Genomic DNA, 20,902 nt, shown 5'->3' on the forward strand with positions numbered 1-20,902 from the left:
TTAATATATGGTTACGGGGGTCGATCTGCAAAAGCCTAGGAGGATTTTATGATCAAACAAACAAACAGACAGACATAGGCTACTACTTTATTATAGTAGATTACTAACACCTATCATGTTGCCATGAAAACTATTGTCAATTTTGAGATAATCATCCATAAAATCCAAACACCTGGCCCAACTGACATACAACTTGGCATGTGAAGATTTTATGGGTCAACAAATCATCTGAGCATGTCAAAAACAATGCAGGACCTTCCTTTGATACTATTTTTACTAACACCTATCATGTTGCCATGAAAACCATTGTCAATTTAGAGATAATCATCCATAAAATCCAAACCCCTGGCCCAATTGACATGCAACTTGGCATGTGAAGGTTTTATGGGTCAACAAATCACCTGAGCATGTCAAAAACAATGCAGGACCTTCCTTTTGTACTATTCTTACTAACACCTATCATGTTGCCATGGCAACTATTGTCAATTTAGAGATAATCATCCATAAAATCCAAACCCCTGGCCCAATTGACATGCAACTTGGCATGTGAAGGTTTTATGGGTCAACAAATCACCTGAGCATGTCAAAAACAATGTAGGACCTTCCTTTTATACTATTCTTACTCTCTTCTCTTCCTCCACAACCACCAAATACCAGCCTCCGGAAACATATTCATAATCATATCACTCACCGCTCCATTAACACACTGAAAGACAACACACTGCTGCATGCCAGACCCCCTGATATCCACCCTTCTGAATCCTCTCTCCCACGAAAGGACAGAGTCCACTTGGCCAGACTGCGATGCGGTCACCACCCAGCACTTCTAAGCTACCAGAAGAGGCTGGACGACCGTGTTGTGAACAGCTGCCCAGGATGTAACACTTCACCCCATACCATACAACACATAATGGAAGACTGCATTATACACAATCATGCACGCAAACAACACAACATACACTCTATAAAGGATTTGTGGGAAAACCCAGTTTCGGCTGTGGCCTTCCTTGGGGAGACGGGACTGCTCAGACAGACAGTCTAGGGAACGACAACAACAACAACAACAACTATTCTTACTAACACCTATCATGTTGCCATGGCAATTATTGTCAATTTAGAGATAATCATCCATAAAATCCAAACCCCTGTCCAATTGACATACAACTTGGCACATGAAGGTTTTATGGGTCAATAAATCACCTGAGCATATCAAAAACAATGTAGGACCTTCCTTTTGTAGTATTCTTACTAATACCTTTCATGTTGCCATGGAAACTATTGTTAACCCCCTCGATACGATGATGCCTACGTAAGCGTCATGAGGAGCAAGTGGGTACGCGAGGATGCCGATGTCGGCATCTTGATTATATTTTTTGTAGTCGTACCTGCGTGACCCCCATACTCTGTAAACTGGCTTCATCATATTTTCTATGGTTATCAAAATTCACGGGTGAATGAGAACGAGCTATATAAGCGGTAACTTTATTCTTTACAATGCGAGTATTATGACACAACATCGCACGTCTGGCAGCTAATGCTGCCCGCGAGATTTTGACCCGTAGTGAAGGGGTTAATTTAGAGATAATCATCTGTAAAATCCAAACCCATGGTCCAATTGACATGCAACTTGGCATGTGAAGGTTTTATGGGTCAACAAATCACCTGAGTATATAAAAAAACAATGTAAGACCTTCCTTTTATACTATTCTTACTAACACCTTTCCTGTTGCCATGGTAACTATTGTCAATTTTGAGATAATCACCTGAAAAATCCAAACCCCTGGCCCAATTGACATGCAACTTGGCATATGAAAGTTTTATGGGTCAACAAATCACCTGAGCATGTCAAAAACAATGTAGGACCTTCCTTTTATATTATTCATACTAACACCTACCATCAATGTAATGTATGCGCAATGTAATGTATACGCAGCTAAAAGAACTCTACTATCACATTAAAAAGTGCATATATAGGTGCCTTAGATTACCTCTCAGTACACTAACCAGTCAGTACGGCAACTATCCTTAGACCTAACTTAAATTTATGTTGAAATAGGTGAATCATTTTTTACACTAATTTACTGAAATAGAAAAATGAATAAAGTCTTTTTACTTTCAAAGGAGTTATTTTGTTTAATCATGTTATCTATAAACATGACAATCTGAATAAACAGCCTTATTTCAACAGCTCATATCCGTTATCATCATGAAACGAAGAGGAAAATTTAAGTCTAGCCTCTAGACCTCTACTAGTCTTGAGACTTCTCATGGTCATGGACATGGTCCATGACATGGAATACTGACCATATTATTAATAGTTATTTCATGTACTTGCTATCATAGCCATAGCCGGCTAAGTAATAGGTATAGCATAGCCTGTCCATCTTAAAATTCATACCATAACAATGTAAGTATTACTTGTGAGCAACACCCTCAATGACTACTATGTGTAGTATCCCCGACATGCCATGTGTTACCAAACACAACTAAGTACTGGAGAACATGCCTACATGTTGACAATTTAGGCACAACTATCTTATTAGCAACGATCTGAACATTTTTCGTTTCAGAGTGAAAATAGGCTAAAAAAATATGAATATTACATTAAAATATTCATATGTAAGTGCCATATTTTTAAATTCTTACTCAAAAAACTAATTTGCAATGGCTAATAGCCAAATCTGCATTTATATGTTAGTTTTTTTTTTTTTAAGAAATGGGCATACACTTGCAGAAAAGCAAGACAATTTAATAATTCTGCATATGGGCTGAATGCTACAAGCATTCAAATTGACGTGTACCCATTCGAACGGGTCATAAAAAGATGGCAATTGAAACATTACACCTGCGATGGTGGTGATGATCGTGGATTTGTGCATACGTTCCTACATGTAACACGTTCAGGCTCAGTTGTACAAAGTTCCAATAATCTTGAATTGGTAATTTCCGAGTTAAAATAGACTAAAAAACATGAATATAACATTAATCTTTTTTTATATAGAAGCCTTACCTTTAGATTTTTACACGGAAAACTAATTTGCCATGGTTAATAACCAAATTTGTGTTTAAATCGGTGAAAACTTGTTTGCTTTTGAAGAATTGGGCATACACTTGCAGAACAATAAGACAATTTAAATATCATGCACATGCGGTAAATGCTCCTAACATTCAAACTAAGCCAAACAAAATCCAATGGCCCACAAAAGATGGCGATGTAAACAGTACATGGTGGCGCCATGTGTGGATTCGCACGTACCTATGAATAAATAAAATTATAAAATTTCTTCACAAAAACCCATGGCTCAAACTTTAACTATATATACACTCAATTAATTTGCTAAGTAGGGGGTTCCTTTAGTTAAATGAAGATGTCTGACGGCAACCTGAACAAATATGTAAGTTGTGAATAGCCTGTAAAAGTGTAATTTACCTGGCTTAGCCTAGTGCCGAGATAGATTAACTCTTGCAGTATAGAAAAACAGTGCTACCCTTTTGCTTCCGTGGGGGGGGGGGGTTCCCACAAATGTATTCTACTCCATTGGGTCCCCTTCTCCTGAATAAACTGATTCCCAGCAACAAAATTAAATATATACCCGTCAATAATTGCAGCTACAGTAGGTAGGTCAAACACCACCAGAGGCGCCACCGTCGATGACGAGCACAATAGCGCGTCATTTTATGCGACACCATGCAAACGGCCAAATTTACATACCGCGGGAAATTTCATTCATACAAATGTTATGCGAGTGCATTTACTACCATCGTAGTAAATTTCAAGCACTTACATCATCAGTTACATGTCGGTACATAAAAACATAAGAGAAACATGGTGGCTTGCATTCAGCAGTGAATCGAATATTTGGTTTATGTTTCAGCATAAAAAATGAGCTAAATAAATTCAGTGTATTGGCAACTGACCAAAATGAACAAAAACTACTAGTCTCGCGGGTTATTCTAATACCAAAATAAAGGCAGCGTGTTACGGAAGAGCTGAGAAATCGGTGGTACTAATTAGTTTTTTTCTATCGGGTTGGATTATCGGATAACAACAATATCAACATCCATCCTGCCATCTTATCTATCACTGGTGGTATGGATCAAACTTCACTCTATTAATTTTCTTACTATTATGTTATTAGTGTAATAGACTTATAGTTGAATTATTTGAACTATTTTCTTTAAAATGTGTGATTTTCATGTAATTTGATCAAAGAGAAGTTAAGTTTTTATCCTCCGTAAGATTATGGACCACAGCTACGATTCGTAGTTGAATTATTTGAACTATTTTCTTTAAAATGTGTGATTTTCATGTAATTTGATCAAAGAGAAGTTACGTTTTTATCCTCCGTAATATTACGAACCACAGCTACGATTCGTCCTGCCTGCTATCTATGATCACTGGTGGTATGGATCAAACTACACTATTAAGTTTGTTACTATTGTGTTATTAGTGTAATAGATTGCATGTAGTTGAATTATTCAAACTATTTTCATTCAGATGTGTGATTTTCATGTAATTTGATGGTATTCGTTGCTGTGGTGGGTAATTTTACAGAGGATAAAAACGTAATTCTTTGATCAAATTATATGGAAATCACACATCTTAAAGAAAATAGGTCAAATAATGCAACCATATGCTAAATTTTTATACAAAATTGTGCCTGTCAGTAAAAACCGTCATTGTTTACGTTTGATCGGCGATTAGTCAGACCGCACGTTTCGGCCCGATTTCCTGGGACAAAATATGCCCGATTTAATTCCATTCAAAATGCAATATCTCGAGAACTAGGACAGCTAGATGGATAATTCAAATTGCATTGTACTCATAGCGACATTTTGCATCCCATGAGAACTACTTCAGCTCAAATATCAGAAATTCCATTTTTATGTTGACCTAGCTAGCTAGCTACAGGCTTAAACCTGTTGCAGACACTACACGATTTTTACTTATACAGTATAATGTTTGCTCACCTCAGTTTCTGATGCCTCTATTGATAATCCTAGAAGCTCGTAGATATCGAGCTTCATTAGCTCTTCGGATTTCTTCTTTGACATTTTTGTGTGTATTGTGTAACAGAAAAAATGAGACCGGAGGCTGACTACTGTCTAATGTTTACATTGGTTTGTTTACAACGGTCATAAACAAATGACAAACTAGATAAAATGATGCGACGGATGTTTCATGACTACTTGACTAATACAATTTTTTTCAACGTCAAAACGTGTCGAAGATACTCCAGGTAGATGGAGATGAGTAAATGTCATATTCCCGACGTTACGTCAATTTTGTCTTACAATTTGTCTTACAATTTTGTCTTACAATTTGTTTCCCGGCTGTATCCCGAACTGTGAGGACCACAGTGGAAATAAGTCTTTTGACTTTCTGTGCCACCCTCGGATATACAATTGTATTTACTATTGTAATATGAGTCTTACATGCATTGTATTTTATTGTATATATGATTGAATCCGAATCAAATCATATCAAATCAAATCAAATCTGTTACAGATGTATCTATGGCTGGCAAAGCAGCCAATCATCGCTTTCTTGAACATGACATATTTCATTACGTCACTATTTAGTCTTCTATTTAAGATGAGAAGCCTACGCCAGAAGGCATATAGCTGCGGCCAAAACCGATAGCTTTTCCCCATTGAAATAAGGTACCGGTATATGCCAACAGCAACCCTGCGACGGTCCTTGAATTTACCTTGAAGCGCTTGTAGCCAAGCCCTTCCCTTACATTATTGTATATATTTATTGTATATGTATCTCCTTTATTGTATAAGTAACATTTCTTTATTATACATGAGTACTTAATATCAACATATATTTATTGTAAATGTTTTTGTATAAATAAGCCTATGTAATCATTACATTATATAAGTGCCCTATACATAATTATATAACCGATTATATATACGTCATTAGGCGTACGCTAAACGCGTATGCGTCTTGCCAATTGTACGTCTCATAGCATTAAGGTATTAAATATGTTATATTTAATCATTTTGCATGCATATTCATCATTGTATGTAATTGTTCTCTTGTTTCTGTATATTCTTTTGTATATACCTAGATATGTTTGTATGTATTGTTTTGCCTAATCTTTTTCCCGCATGGCAACAATGTATCAGAAAATAGGGCACGGGCGCGTCCTGATGCCCCCAAGGATTCGCTTGTGACAGATCACTTCCTGCCATACTTGTGTGTAGACCTACGCAATAAACTCCTACCAAAAAATACTGCGTGTTTGGCACTTACCACACGCTTTTGCCTCATGGGGGGCGTTGCTCCCCCGATGGAACTTGAGGCAAGGCCACGGCGTAGCCGCCACCTTTCAATTTGTTGTTTGTAGTCCAGCTGGTCAATAATGGAGTTGGAATTCACTGGACGTGATGCTGCATAACATGAGATGCCCGGCTGATCTGGTAGGGTTGACAGGAATTTGTCAAGTTCCCTTTTGAAAACTTCCATGTTAACACCTGTAATGTTCCGTAAGTGTTTAGGTAAGTGATTGAACAGTCGGGCCCCCTTTCTTGAGATGCTGTTGTGTTGGACCGTCTTGACTTTTAGCGGGCACTCTGTTGGAAGGGCCAATTGGGTGCATTTTCTTCTGGGGTGATATGGGGCTTTACTGGTTTAATAGGTTCTGTTTTGGGTGGAGTGATCTGACCTAGGATTTTCCATGTATATTTTAAACTTAGAACCCACTGTCGGTGGAAAAAGATAAAAAGTGAGATGATTTTTCCTGTATATTTCGACCACTCTGTGGTCCTCTTCAGCAGAATGGTCGAAATATTCAGGAACAATCATCTCACTTTTTATCTTTTTCCACCGACAATGTTTTCTAAGTTAAATTTTTACCAATGTGTTGCGACATTAGTGCAATCTAATTCCATGTATATATTAGCCACAGTGGAAATAAGTCTTTTGACTTTCTGTGCCATCTGACGCAAATTCCTGGACAGTGGAAGAAGGTGGTGGATGAGGTGGTGTGGGTAACACGTACCTTAAGTGATTGGTGAAGGGAGGGGGAAGATAGCTGCAGTTGGGGAACCGAAGTCCAGGAGATTTGTATCACATCTCGGGACCACTCGCCTTCCCTCCAAGGCAAGCGTGAGAGTAGATCAAAGAGGGGGGGGGGGGTATGATGGGACAACTCATTAAGTGAACCGTCCTAGGCTAATGAAACCCAGAACTCCTATTGTGAGTTTTAATGAATTAAATAATTAAACACTAGAAATATGCTACTTGACATTAAATAAGGGTTTTAACAGTTGGCTTTCACTCATACATCCTATCTATTCCCTGCGCGCGTTTCCTAGCTAATGAAATTATTGTTAAAGTATCTGTACTTAATAGGTGTCTTGCTTGTGGAGACGTCTTCAATTAGCGCGGTCTCCTGCTGAGCTCCGACCGGCGCTGCTCCGCTTTTGGTGGGGGCGGGGGGTGACGGCCTGGGCGGGCGCTGAGATGGGCTTGCAAGTAATACACTTCACCGACGTAGTCCCGGTCAATCGCACTGCACTCTTAGAGTTCTTGCGGGAGGGGTTTGTACCCAAATAATCGACACTCGATTGGCTCTCAAGGATGAAAATCCCCAACAGTCACATGAGGGAGGAAAGGACACGATTGGACTTCCGAGAATGAGCGGTCCGACCTCCTTTGATGAACTCGATGTTTAGACTGACCTGTGTCCTGCGGCATGTCAGGTCAAAATGCCCGCTAGCCGGCTTCCGACGTTGCAAATAGTTCTACGTCTCCGTCCCTAGTTGTGAAGGGTACTACGAATAGGGTTCATGTGGGAGGTGACACAGTTCCAATTGTTCCATGAGGTAGACACTGTTCACGAGCGTGTTAGATACAATCCTAATTATTCTAATTGCCTAGCTTAAAACAAATATGTGGCACGCGCAGGGGGGGGGGGGAGGGTGTGTGTTTGGGCGCTTTGTTTGGGCGCGAAAACCGTTGAGCTTGGCTATGGGAACACGAATCTAAAGGGGGGGGGTGTGTTTCTAGATAATTAGAAGTCTCTCACTTCGTTAAGGCACTTTAAATGATTGCCAAAATGGCACAACAGTTGATGAGGATAAAGAGAAGGAGAAAGGACAGGATGTAGCTACTAGAAGTCTTAAGGACTCTGGTAATTCCCCCGAGTACAGGAAATGAAGGGCCGAAGCGGTGAGAAATCGGACGTGAGAAAATGGTAAGGGGAGACAGCGAGCCGGGTGTCACAATTTCAAAAATTGTGACACCATCCTCGGATGTATAATTATATTTACTATGTATAATACGAGTCTTACCTGTATTGTATTTTATTGTATGTATGATTGAATCCTAATCAAATAAAATCAAATCAAATCAAATCAAATCAAATTTCTAGTCTCCTCTCTATGGAGTAGAGTTCATTTTCAGCCAGTCTTTCCCAGTGTTGTGATATGGTTCGGGCAAGCCAGGGGAATGAAACTCACGGTAACACTACGCACTCGGTTTTTATTTAACTCTAAACTCGTAAAGGGATGAGCTTAAGAGCAGAGAACTTGAAGCTTGGAGATGACTGTTGCTTAGAGAGGAGTACTGCTTCAAAAGGAGAGCTGCTTGTAGAGAAGAGCTGCTTGAAGGGAAGAGTTGCTTGAGGATGTCGTGTCCTGGAGTGAACTGATCTCTCGGCTTTCTCTTTTTTTTATTATTATTGATTGCAAGTATATACAAGAGAAAACTTGCGCGGGTCACAACCCGCTACCTCCTAGGAAGTCTGAGGGACTTTTACAATAAATTACAGTACTAAGAGTGTATGCTGTCAGTCATTTCTCCGGTGTTCTTCTGCCTCCCGGTCTGATGTGTGTCTTGCCTCAGTCCATGCCCTCCGGGATCCCAGGTAAGGATGACCAGTCGTCTTTGCTGTGAAAAAAAAGGTCGTGGTGAGCGGATATGCTTTGTGGTATATAGGTTATATACTCAGTGTATATTCATCAAGGAAAGTGAGAAAAGTATGGGGGATATTATCTAGGAGATGGCACTTCCATTAGGCGCCGAAGCTGGTATGGGTTGAGCGCGCCCAACAGCCTCCTCACTAGACCCTCCGGTGAAGTGGCGGGACCCGCTCGAAGAAATCCAGACGCTGGACTAGTCAGATAGTGGACCAGAGTATTGGCCCCCACCGCGTCGCACTGTTGGCAGTCGTCTTGGCGTCCCGCAATCTCCCAGAAACACCGATACCCTAGACAAAGGCGATGTAGGACCACTTCTTGCGTCCTGGAGAGGCGCATTCCCGTGGCAATCTTCTCATAGTTGGAAGTCCTCTAGACCACAGGCCTGACGGCCTCATGGGTGCCACCAGCTTGTGCTTCTCTACCTTTCACCGGGTCAGTGTTCTCGCAGCGATGGTCAAGATCTCTGTCCGACTCGGGAGCATACCAATACCGCCGTCCATATGGTGACTGGCCGCTACCTTCCTTGCCTCACTGTCTGCCTCTTCGTTCCCCGGCAGGCCGATGTGTCCGGGAATCCAGTTAAGGACGACTAACCGTCCTTGCTCATGGAGCGACCTTATCTGAAACAGCAAAGATGACATTAGTTGCACATAGTCTTGATGTATGTCATTATGGATAATTTGTATCAATGATAGGTGAAGAAGGAAAGTTAGCGAGAGACGGAGCAAGGGAATGGATTGGGGGATAGGAGTAGAGATGAGTACAAGGAGGACGCGGGAGGAAGTAAGGAGGGAGGGGGTGAGGAAGAGGGAGAGGATGAGGAAGAGGGGGGTGAGGGAGAGTGGACTGTCTAGGACAGGGAGATCGGGGTGGGTTAGTGGAAGAGAGTAGGAGGGGAGACAGGAGGGGGGATGATGAGTACCAGGGGGAGCGGGTGGGAAGGAGGGGGTGAGGGGATGGAGGAGGAAGGAGGAGGATTTGAGGTGAGAAAGAGGATGATGATGAGGGTTAGGCGGGATAGAGGAGGGGACGGACAGAAAGTAGATAGAGGGGGAGAGAGGGGGAAGGGGTGAGGAGGAGGGAGAGGGTGACGAAGAGGCGGGGGAGAGAAGTAGGAAGAGGGGAAGAAGGGAGAGTGGGATGTTTAGGAAAGGGGGGATTGGGGTGGATTAGGAGGGAGAGGGTAGGAGGGGAGAGAATGAGTACCAGGGGAAGCGGGAGGAGGCAGGAGGAAGGGTTAAAGCTTGTCGCACATTGATTCAGAACGGAACCGCCACCGAAGTTTCCGAAGCCTCAGAACAGAACAGAAACGACGTTCAGCAAGCACACTAGCGCAGAAGACATCAGAACGGAACCGACATGGCCAGCCTTCAGTTAGCCTTGGCAGAAGAAAGTCGTGCTTTGTGTTACATCAAAACCATAGAAAATAATTAAAGCAGATACCTCGTTAAAGTGATATTCTATCTACCTAAGATGAGCGACTCACCGCTTAGCAGTGATGAAGAAGTCTTAGTGCTGTGTCTTGCATTAAAAGCTGAAGAGGAGGAGAAAGAAGAAAAAGGAGCGAAAAGAACAATGTGGGTGCACGATATATGCGCTTCAAGAGAGGAAGAAGGAGAATATAGAACATTGTTTCCGCATTTAAAGAACACACTGACCTCCCAACTCCTCGGCAACCCCCTCCAACACCACACATCAGCCGTTCTGCGCATGCGCAGCCTCTCAGACGCTTCAGAACCTTCAAGAAAAATATCTTTCCAAGAATTCTGAGGCAGTTCGGTTCTGATCTGAAGCTTCGCTTCGATTCTGATCTGAGGCAGTGAGCGTTGTCAGGTTCAAATGTTTGTTTTTGATTTCCTTCAGACATTTCGTTTCTGATCTGACACGTCGTTTCTGAGATTGTGTGCGGCATGCTTAAGGAGGAGACTTAAAGTGAGAGAGGAGGGAGGGATTTTACACGATTTCCACTGCACCCTACATAACGCACACTAACTGGGTAATGCACTGAATTCCACAGTGAATTATGTCACTATGATACCAGCACGATTTTACACTTCTCTGCACAACGAGGCGGAACACTCAGCGGACGGGTCAAACGACGCTGAGCGACTGCCGGTCCACGGTGGCCGGGAGTGGAGTACCCACTGTTATACCAGCACAATTTTACACTTCACTACACACTTCTCACACGGAACACTTCACTATACTATTATACCAGCACGATTGTACACTTCACTATACACTTTCCACAAGAGATTCACTACATGATTTCCACTGCACCCTACATAACGCACACTAACTGGGTAACGCACTGAAATCCACAAGGAACACTTCACTATACGGTTTCACTGCCCCTTCACACGCTAATTTTAAAACCACAAACTCTTCATGATTTCCCCTGCACTATGTCAAGGTATCGTAAGTTAATGTCACTACAATACCAGCACGATTTTACACTTTACTACGCAACGAGGCGGAGCACTCAGCGGACGGGCTAAACGACGTTGAGCGACTGCCGGTCCACGGTGGCCGGTGGAGTGCCCACTATTATACCAGCACAATTTTACATTTCACAACGCACTTTTCACACGGAACACTTCACTACACTTCACTACAAGCAGAACAATAGAAACAATAAACACACATGAACAACAATGGAAAATACAAACAAACACAACAAAGTTCCAATTACTAAACATATCAACACAGAAACCAGCAGAAATATGGATAGGAGACACACATATACAAACAAAAAACATAAAAATACTAGGACTAACACTTGGAAACAAAGGTCTACAAACACACACAAACAACAGGAAAAAAATATTACAGACACTAAGACGATTCAGAAACCTAGACACCAAACTGATATTAAGACTATACAAAGTACTCGTACGACCACAACTAGAATACATACCAATAACAACTATCACATTAAAACCAAGCCAACTCCAAAAACTACAATCAGTGCAAAACAAAACACTTCGATTCGCCACACACTCCATACTCCCATACCTTAACACAATAGAAGAACTACACACACAACATAAACTCGAACCACTTAACACGAGACTCTATAGACTAGCTTACAGAACATGGAACAAACTTACAATCACAAACCCAGAATTAGTACAAAACAGTGAAAACATAGACTCAGAAGATGGACATGATCACAACTGGTGGCCTAGAGTGTCCCCTGTCATCAACGGTCCACCACCTGAACCTAAATACACACTATAAACACTCAATACGCCACTACCTTCATTGTTCTACTAACCATACTAACCCAACTAACACTAACTACTATTATTACTAACATTGTCATTATTATTGTTATTGTATAATAAAAAATGATAACACGTGCGAACAATCGCACGTGATATCATCATAAAAAAAAACAATGAGTATGACAATAGGAATCACTATCCCCCCTAACATTATAAAAAAAGAAAAAAAAATCACTAATCGTCATCCCCATGGGAAAAAAAATCATATTCATTGAAAAAAAAAATGTATACGACATATAGAAATCAAAACCCTTCCCCACCATCACGAACACACAAAAACAAAAATCATATAGATAAGTAATCAAATAAAAGTTACCCCCTTAAAAATTCAACACCTAAAAAATAGGCGAAGAATAGTCGTATATATATATATATAAAACTAACAACCAACCAAAAACATAATGACAACAACAATAAAAAAAAACAACTCAAGTAAGAAGATGAGAAGACCGATCCGATAGAAGATGGACCAACCTCCAACCCAAAACACCAATGAATAAGTAGGCAGAAGCTTCACGGCAACAACATTTGTAACAAAACAAATGTAATCACAGTAGCAAGTGGGTCTGCCCCACACCCATCACAACTCTAACTTCCTTCCATTTCATTCTTTCCTTACACTAACCTCCCAAATCCCCCCTCCCCCCTCTCCCCCATCTTACCTATGCTATCCAGTAGTAGTAGTCATATCAGAGATTAGATAGATTCTGTATGGAGAGGACACCCCCGCTGCGTTTCTTCGCCACGTCAGATACGCCTTTTGTGCCGTCATTCACCCTAGACTAGCTCTGTTTGACGTGCTACAACCGCTTCACCGAAACAAAAGTACTGCTACCCGAGGTATTTCCCCCTTCTTTGTGGAATCTCGCTCTGGTAGGATTATGCCCCACATAACTCTCCCTGTACGATCGGCATAGCCCGTGTGGTTCTGTAAAATTGGCTTTACGACGGGAGAGGGGGGAACCCCTTCAAGAAGACAAGCCCGGTCTCGCGCGTCTAGGCGCACTCGGGCATCGTATTCGATTGACTGCTTGCGAGGTAGACAGGTTTCGTTAAGCGACTTAGCACCACCCCCTTAGATATACGTGTTTTTTCACGAGTCAGTGATTATAGAGACTTAGTTGCATACGTACCGAAACTTATTTTTTTCGTTACCTGTACCGCCCTGGCAGCTGATACCGTGACTGGCGTGCCAAAAAGACGTCGCTGCGCTCCAGGATCAGCGCCTCCATCGGACGATGAAGCTGCTGTCGTGGTGGTTCCTCCAAGTGGAAAGGGTGGCAAGCTCCCCACCTTTAAGGTCGTACCCTCAGCGGGGTATGACACAACTTTTGAGGTGGTAAGAGCTCTGGAGAAAGGCCCCCTCCGTGGCAAGCTTTTATCGCTCCGGCCCCTTGGCCATGGTAACGTGCTACTGTTACCGAGCAGCTATCAACTCGTCAAGGAACTGGACACGATTAAGTCGCTCGATGGCAAGCCTGTGATCCTGGAGCGCTTAAACCATGAGGACAAGTAACATAGATTCGTGGTACACGATTACCCGACCACTTACATGACTGAGGCCATCGAAGACCACAGTTAGGTAATCGCGGCCACGAGGATGTGCCGATGGGATAAGACGCCCACACGCCAAGTATTAATAACTATCAAAGGGGAACCTTTTGATAAGATTGACCTGGGATGGTATGGCAGGTATGATGTACGAACGTACATCCCTGATCCTCTCCGTTGCTTCAGATGTCAGCGTTATGGTCATCACCAGGCGCGGTGCACTTCGAAGCAACCCAAATGCGGCATTTGCAGCATGTCTCATGCCACTGAGACTTGTCTAAACAAGTTCAAGGCTGGCACTGAGACTGTTGCCAAGTGCCCCAATTGTAGCAAGAAGCACCACGCCTGGAATACCTCGTGCGCAGTGCGTAAAGTCCAGGCCATTGCCTGTAAGGAGAGGACAGAGAAGCAACAGGACTTCATACCTGCCCCCTCCAGGAACATTTGTATGGGGCAGCAGGAAGCACTCTCCCACCACCGTAACACAGCCACCTACACCCAGTGCTCCTGATATGAACAATCAGGAGCACTTTCCCACACTTAAACCAGCTCCCACACAGACAACCACAAGAACACAACCAGCTCCCAAAAAAGCAAGCGCACCTAAACCCACGCCCACCTCCAAACCCACGCCTGCCTCCAATCCCACCCCAAAACCCAAACCCAACCCGAAACCCAGGCCCACGCCCCCAGTACCAACCCCACGAGCACAGGAACGGCAGCCCCCTCCACCTCAGTATCCGTCTGATGTCATCCCCCTGAGGGAGGATGATATCGACCTGATTGTGACTGGTGTCGTCTCTGCAGTCGCAACTACCCTAGGGGAAAGCGATCCAGAGAAGATGCTAGTCATGGTGGATAGGGCCGTCAAGAATGTGCTCAAACTTCTAAAAGAGAAGAGAAACCCTAGGCGAAAGGAGAGGACTCCCTCCCCCTCTACCTCCTCATCTCCCGCCTCCTCCCCTGCCTCCTCCCCTGCCTCCTCCCCTGCCTCCTCCCCTGCTTCTTCCCACGCCTCCTCCTCTGCCTCCTCCTCCTCCCTTGCCACTTCCCCCAATCCCGCCACACCCACTTTTACGATTGGCAAGGCGCCCACAACACCAAAGACGAGGAAAGTGCCTTCTGCCAAGCCCCAACACCGTCAATGTACCCTGCGGCTTGAAGACTCCTCTTTTGATGACCCTTCTTGTCTTCTGGCCGGGGAGGACAAGATGAGGACGTAATGGAACTCGACAGGGAAGAAAGTTGCCCTGTTCAATAGTCAATTAAGGTTGCTACAGTGGAACATAGACGGGTTCCGCAGTAAAAGCTCGTATCTCCTTGCGCTTGCGCAAGAGTATGACTACGATGTCATATTTCTCCAAGAGACATTGGTGAGTGACGAGGTGTGATTTCCGGGATATCGCATCTTCTCCCTCCCTCGCATACCCACCACTAGGGGGTGCATGATCTTAGTCAAATCATCCATCCCCTGTAGTGGGATCATGGACCCTGTATCAAATTCTTGCGGTTCGACTCCATCGAGCCCACGAAACGTACACCATCTATAACATATACAGGGGCCATAGTGCGGAACTGGACCTTGGAAAAGTGTGTGCTCTTGCTGCGGACAGGCTCCTCATCATAGGAGGGGACTTCAGCGCCCATCATAATATCTTAATGTCGCCCCAAGGGCCCAATGTCGCTGGGCGCCACTTAAATTACGTATTAGATGAATGCCCTGACATTGCGTTGTTGAATGATGGTAATCCGACCCACGTGCAAGGTGGACGACTTGATCTGACCTTGGCGACGGCCGCTCTCCTCCCTAGGGTAACCTGGAAGGTGCATCCTAATGTCACTAGTGATCACTTCGGTGTCTATGTACACACACGGGATGCACCACCCATACCGGCTGTATTACCTGTTCCCAGGTGGAAGACTGCTCTGGCAAACTGGCCGGCCTTTGAGAGATCTGTTGAAGAATGGGCAGCGTCCTACGTTCCACCACAGGACGTGGAAACGTTAGAAGCTGACTTTTCTGCAGCCCTTCAGGTGGCTGCCAACAGAGCCATCACAAAGACTCACCAGTCCCCCAGAGAACACAAGAACAGTTGGTATTATACCCCCGAGGTGAGAGAGGCCAGCCATCGGGTGAACATGCTTAGGCGTGTTTTTCGACGGCGCCGAACTCAGACCAATTTGGCCAACTTGCACGCTGCAGTCCTTGACGCACATGTCACGGCTGCAGATGCCAGACGAGCAAAGTTTCTTGAATGGTGTGAAGGCTTTAACGCTCACACCTCCCCAGCAGAGCTGTGGTCCAAGTTCCGTAGAGCAACTGGCAGGACTCAACCGCGACGCAATCATCATGGCCATGATGCTGAGGCGCAGCGGCTGGTGCAGGAGTTTGTCTCTCGCTCCAACAGCGCCTCACTCCCGCAATGTGTTCAAGACACACTGCAGGACCTCCATGGAGTGAGGCGCCATAGTGTTGAGGACATGATGAGTCGATCGGATGATACTGACACTAGCTTTACGCTTCAGGAGCTACGGGTCACACACAAGAGCAGCTCAGACACGGCACCTGGAGAGGACCTTGTCACCTATTCCATGCTGACCCATCTTGGGCCAGCGGGTGACGAGGCACTTCTAAGGGTGATAAACGCGTCTTGGAGGACTGGCAAGCTACCAACAGCAAATTCCAAAGCCAAAAGAACCTGGTGCCTATCGCCCCATCAGCCTGACAAGCTGCATGGGGAAGACAGCGGAGAGGATGGTGCTAAACAGGCTGCTGTGGAAACTGGGCCCAATGCATGAGCATATACATGCTTACTGCAAGGGCACTGGCACAGCAAACAGTATAGCAACACTCCTCAATGCTGCCAGTGGCACTCCGTCCATCGTGGTCTTTTTGGATTTGGAAAAGGCGTTCGAGCTGGCCAGTCCACTTGTGATATTAGACACCCTTGCTCGCAAGGGTGTAAAAGGCAAGCTGCTTTCTTGGATTGCTGACTATCTCAGTCACCGGTCTGCGAAAGTAAGATTTCAGGGTCACATATCAGAGGCCAGAATGCTGGAGAGTGGCACTCCACAGGGGGGGGGGGGGTGTTCCTCAGCCCCACTCTGTTCAATGTGCTCGTCTCCAACATTCTGGAACTACCTCTACCCAATGGGTGCAAGGTTATCTGTTATGCAGATGACCTTGCGCTTATGATTACTGGGAGGCGGCAGTGCTTCAACAGAGCCCAGCGTTGTTTAAGCACTGTGGCACCGGAGTGTTGCAGGTTAGGGTTAAAGATCTCCCCTACCAAGTCGAAAGCCATGGCGATAGGACTCTGGAGTGAGGGGGAGCACCTTTCCATCCAGGGCCTCAGGCTGGATCGGGTCCACCAGTTTGAGTACCTGGGGGGTCTGGATTGATAGGGGGGCTCACCATTCAGAAGGAACAGGCCTATCTCAAGGAGAGGCTGAAGGCGAGAACCACAGTTATGAAAGCGATGACGGGGAAGGCACTTGGTGCCGCGCACCAGGTTTTTCGCACATTCTGTGTGCAAGCAGTCAGCAGTTTGGTGGACTACGCTGCCCCAGCTCTCATAAATGTGGCGACTGCCAAGCTTGAAGACCTGGAGCCTTGTAGGAGAGAGGCCAAACGGAGTATGAGTTCCAATATATTTGACGTTTCGCCCAGCAGGGCTTCTTCAGAAAGTTTCCGTGGTATTGATAAGAGATTATTAGAACATAAATATGGTATGGAAATATACAATATGAATAATGCCATTGTTAAACATAGATTCGATACAGGCCACTATGCTGACTGGAATAATTCCAAGATTATAAAATATGAAAACCATACAATGAAACGCAAATGTTTTGAATCTGCGTTTATATCCCTCATTGACAATATAAATCAGAACAGTGGATTTTTTGCAATAAATAAACCATTGGCAATTTTAATAACCAAGTAACAAGCAATTTACGAAAATTGTGTATACACCATTTTTATGTTTGTTTCTCCCCGCAAGCTCGGGCTATATAAGGAGTAAAATGTTTCTCAACTGTGTTATTTCTGAAGAAGCCCTGCTGGGCGAAACGTCAAATATATTGGAACCCATACTCTGCGTTTGGCCTCTCTCCTACAGTGCTGTTGCAGTCGTTGCTGCTTTTACTCACCTGGAGCCTTGCCAAAATGCCGCAGCGAGGATTATCCTAGGAGCTCAACCTTGGACCAAAATTGTTAACCTCCAGATGGAGGCTTCATTGCCTTCATTAACATCACGGTTTAGAAGGCTGGAGGTCGACTTTCTTGCCAAGATAGCCCAGAGCCCCAGGATAACTGAGCTGAGTCAGAGCCTTGTGATAGCTCTGGGACGGGTGGATAACCTTATCCACTCCGGTACCTGGCTATCTCAGGCGGCTGGGCTCCTGGACTCCTTCAGGCTCACCAGTGCTCTCCTTGAGAAGGGTAGGGACTCTCCTCATCCAGAGTTCAAGTCCCCACCACCATGGCTGTCGATACCTGCAACCTTCGTTGTCACAAAGCTTCCCAGTAAGAAGAAATTATGTGATCAGGAAAGAGTACGAGCGCAGGCCCTACAAGGCATCCGCGCACTGTCGGAACCTGGAATGGTGGTCTATTATACGGATGGCTCCGTAGACCCCAACAGGCCCCGTAGTGCGGGGGGTGCTTTCGTGACGGATGGAGAGTATCTGATCATGCGTCCACTCTCCAAGCTGAGGCCATAGCGGTCCAAGGAGCGTTAGAGCATGCTCTAATATCTCGAGCTGGTCCTGTAGTGATCCACACGGATTCACAGTCTCTGCTAGGCAGCTTAGAATCGACACAGCCCAGCGACAATGTACGCCTTCTGACCTCCATCCTAGCACTCCTGCTGAAGCTACATCAGCAAGGCAGGAGTGTTACGCTCAACTGGGTGCCGAGCCATGTGGGCGTCCCAGGAAACGAGCTAGCCGACGCCGCAGCAGAAGCGGCGCGCCAAAGACCCGAAGTCGATGTTGTCGTCCCTCTCAGCAGAAATCAGTTGCGCATACGCACCAGATAAAACGGTTCTTTCAGCACAGACTGGAGGCAGAGGTATCAGAAAGGGCGAGGTGGTACAGGGCAGTCACAGACTACGAGCCCCTTGTACTTCCTCGCTCCACACCTAGAAAAGTGGAAACTCTGCTCTTCCGTCTGCCGCTGGAGGACCGTTGTTTCTGGCAAATCAACAGAAATTCCACGTCAGAAGAGAGAAGATGCCGACATTGTAGCCACCCGGAAGCCACCCTGAAGCATTACCTCCAGCATTGCCTCGCAACTGCTTTTCTGAGGAGAGGGCCCCCGTCAACATCTGAGGGTCTTGTGCGCCGCCTATGCAGCCACCTTAGCGCATTTGAATTGCGTCGGCTGGTGGAGTGTCAGTCCCCCCTTTAATTATTTTCATATATGTATAATTTGTATTCACACCGGTTTTATAGCAAGGGTGCATTCACCAGGATGTGCATACGTATATCACATACATATGTACATCTTGTGAATGTATGAGTGGGTGTGGTCAAACCCACACACACTCATACATTAAACCCCCCTCCAAACGGGCTAGCTACAAAAACCCATGGGAACTTAATTCCCAAACTTAATAGAATAGAATAGAATAGAATAGAATAGAATAGAATAGAATAGAATAGAATGCGTCATATCGATATATGATAGGCTTATCATAGAGCGCTTATCGATAGAGAGAAATATAGAGATACGTGACGCAGGAGCTCCCGACGCCATCAGCCGTGAACAAGCCATCGACGTGGAAGAATTAAGCCATCACCCGAGCTAAGGCACTTCTCTCGCCTCTCTTTCTGTTGGCGAATGCCCTTATACCCCCCCCCCCACTCTCGACTAGGCATAGCCCTTGCTGGTCTAAAAACTTGCTTGGTTGAGTGGCGGGGGAGGGAATAACCCCCCTCCCGGTCTCCCGCTTCTTCAGCGGAACCGGCATAGACGTCGTAGGTCCCGGTAGCCAAGGAAACCGTAAAGGATGAAACGCACGAGAGGCTGTTTAGCCGCTCAACCGCTGCGGCTGTTTAGCCGTTTTTATAGAACACACTACATTCAATGGAATTGCACGCATTAGTTACTTAACCGCTAATACGCGCAATTCCATTAAAAGTAGTGTGTTCTATAAAAAACGGCTAAACAGCCGCAGCGGTTGAGCGGCTAAACAGCCTCTCGTGCGTCCGTAGCCTTAGAGCTGCAGATAAACAGTAGGGTACCAGCAGAGACGTTAGCTTTCCCTTAACCGCCATCAGTCATTACCATCGCCACATTCGAACCCAGACTGTTATTCCTTTTTTGCTTCCTAACTTTCTTTGTTATTAACATAAATTCCTTCATAGCTACTAATGGAAACACTATTACATCTTCCTACATAACCCTATTATGTAACAATTCAACATGGGGAAATTAAGAATTAAAGACCCCAATAATTACCCATACAAGTCAGAAAATAAAAGAAGAGAGGAACTGTGGAAAACTATAAGAGATGCAGGCTTACAAGCATACAAGTTGATCAGAGCGGGTAATGGTTTCAACGTAATCACATCGGACGAACAGCTAGAGAAATTCACGGAAACTTAAGTAAAAGCAAAGTTCAACAAACTCAACTTTGAAATCATCGATCCCCCAGAACTAAACGCAAGCAGGACCTTAGTAATTACAAATGTAGACAAATACATCGCCTCCTTCACAGATGAAGAAATCAAAGAAGATATTAAACTCTTGTATGAAGACACCTTGATCAAGGAAATAATAAGAATTCCCAGTAACCCTCACATTCTGAAAATCAAAATGGAACACTCCAGTATGGTCACCAGATTTGTCAAGAATGGTATTTTGATACTCAGTCAGTCATTCCCCACACACGCACTTTCTAAAGACATCTACATACACATCCCACAATGTAACAAATGCTACAGGTACGAGCACACACGTAGGCAATGCACTCTTCCAGACAACTACACAATTTGTAACAAATGCACATCTACACAACACAGAGGAAATCAATGCAACACCAAAACATTCAAATGCATTGCTTGTGAAGGAAATCACCCCACAAATGTAGCCAGCTGCCCTATAAGAAAAGCTCTTCATA

General features: G+C 44.6%; 1 protein-coding gene across 3 annotated transcripts in view; it reads right to left on the reverse strand.

The window, feature by feature from the left end:
- Positions 1–5,157, reverse strand: part of LOC143022256 (dnaJ homolog subfamily C member 17-like) — a 60,244-nt gene extending 55,087 nt beyond the window's left edge. Inside the window, exon 1 of one of the 3 annotated variants that reach the window (XM_076180395.1) lies at positions 4,972–5,157. In XM_076180395.1, coding sequence (XP_076036510.1) covers positions 4,972–5,055 — 84 coding nt within the window. In that variant the 5' untranslated portion in view covers positions 5,056–5,157. The remainder of the gene's footprint in view (positions 1–4,971) is intronic. The other 2 variants (XM_076180394.1, XM_076180396.1) reach the window with 2 other exon arrangements.
- Between the last annotated feature and the right edge of the window lie 15,745 nt (positions 5,158–20,902).

The sequence above is a fragment of the Oratosquilla oratoria genome, chromosome 44 (genome assembly GCF_046742065.1).
Source record: "Oratosquilla oratoria isolate Oo_2021 chromosome 44, ASM4674206v1, whole genome shotgun sequence".
Lineage (NCBI taxonomy): Eukaryota > Metazoa > Arthropoda > Malacostraca > Stomatopoda > Squillidae > Oratosquilla > Oratosquilla oratoria.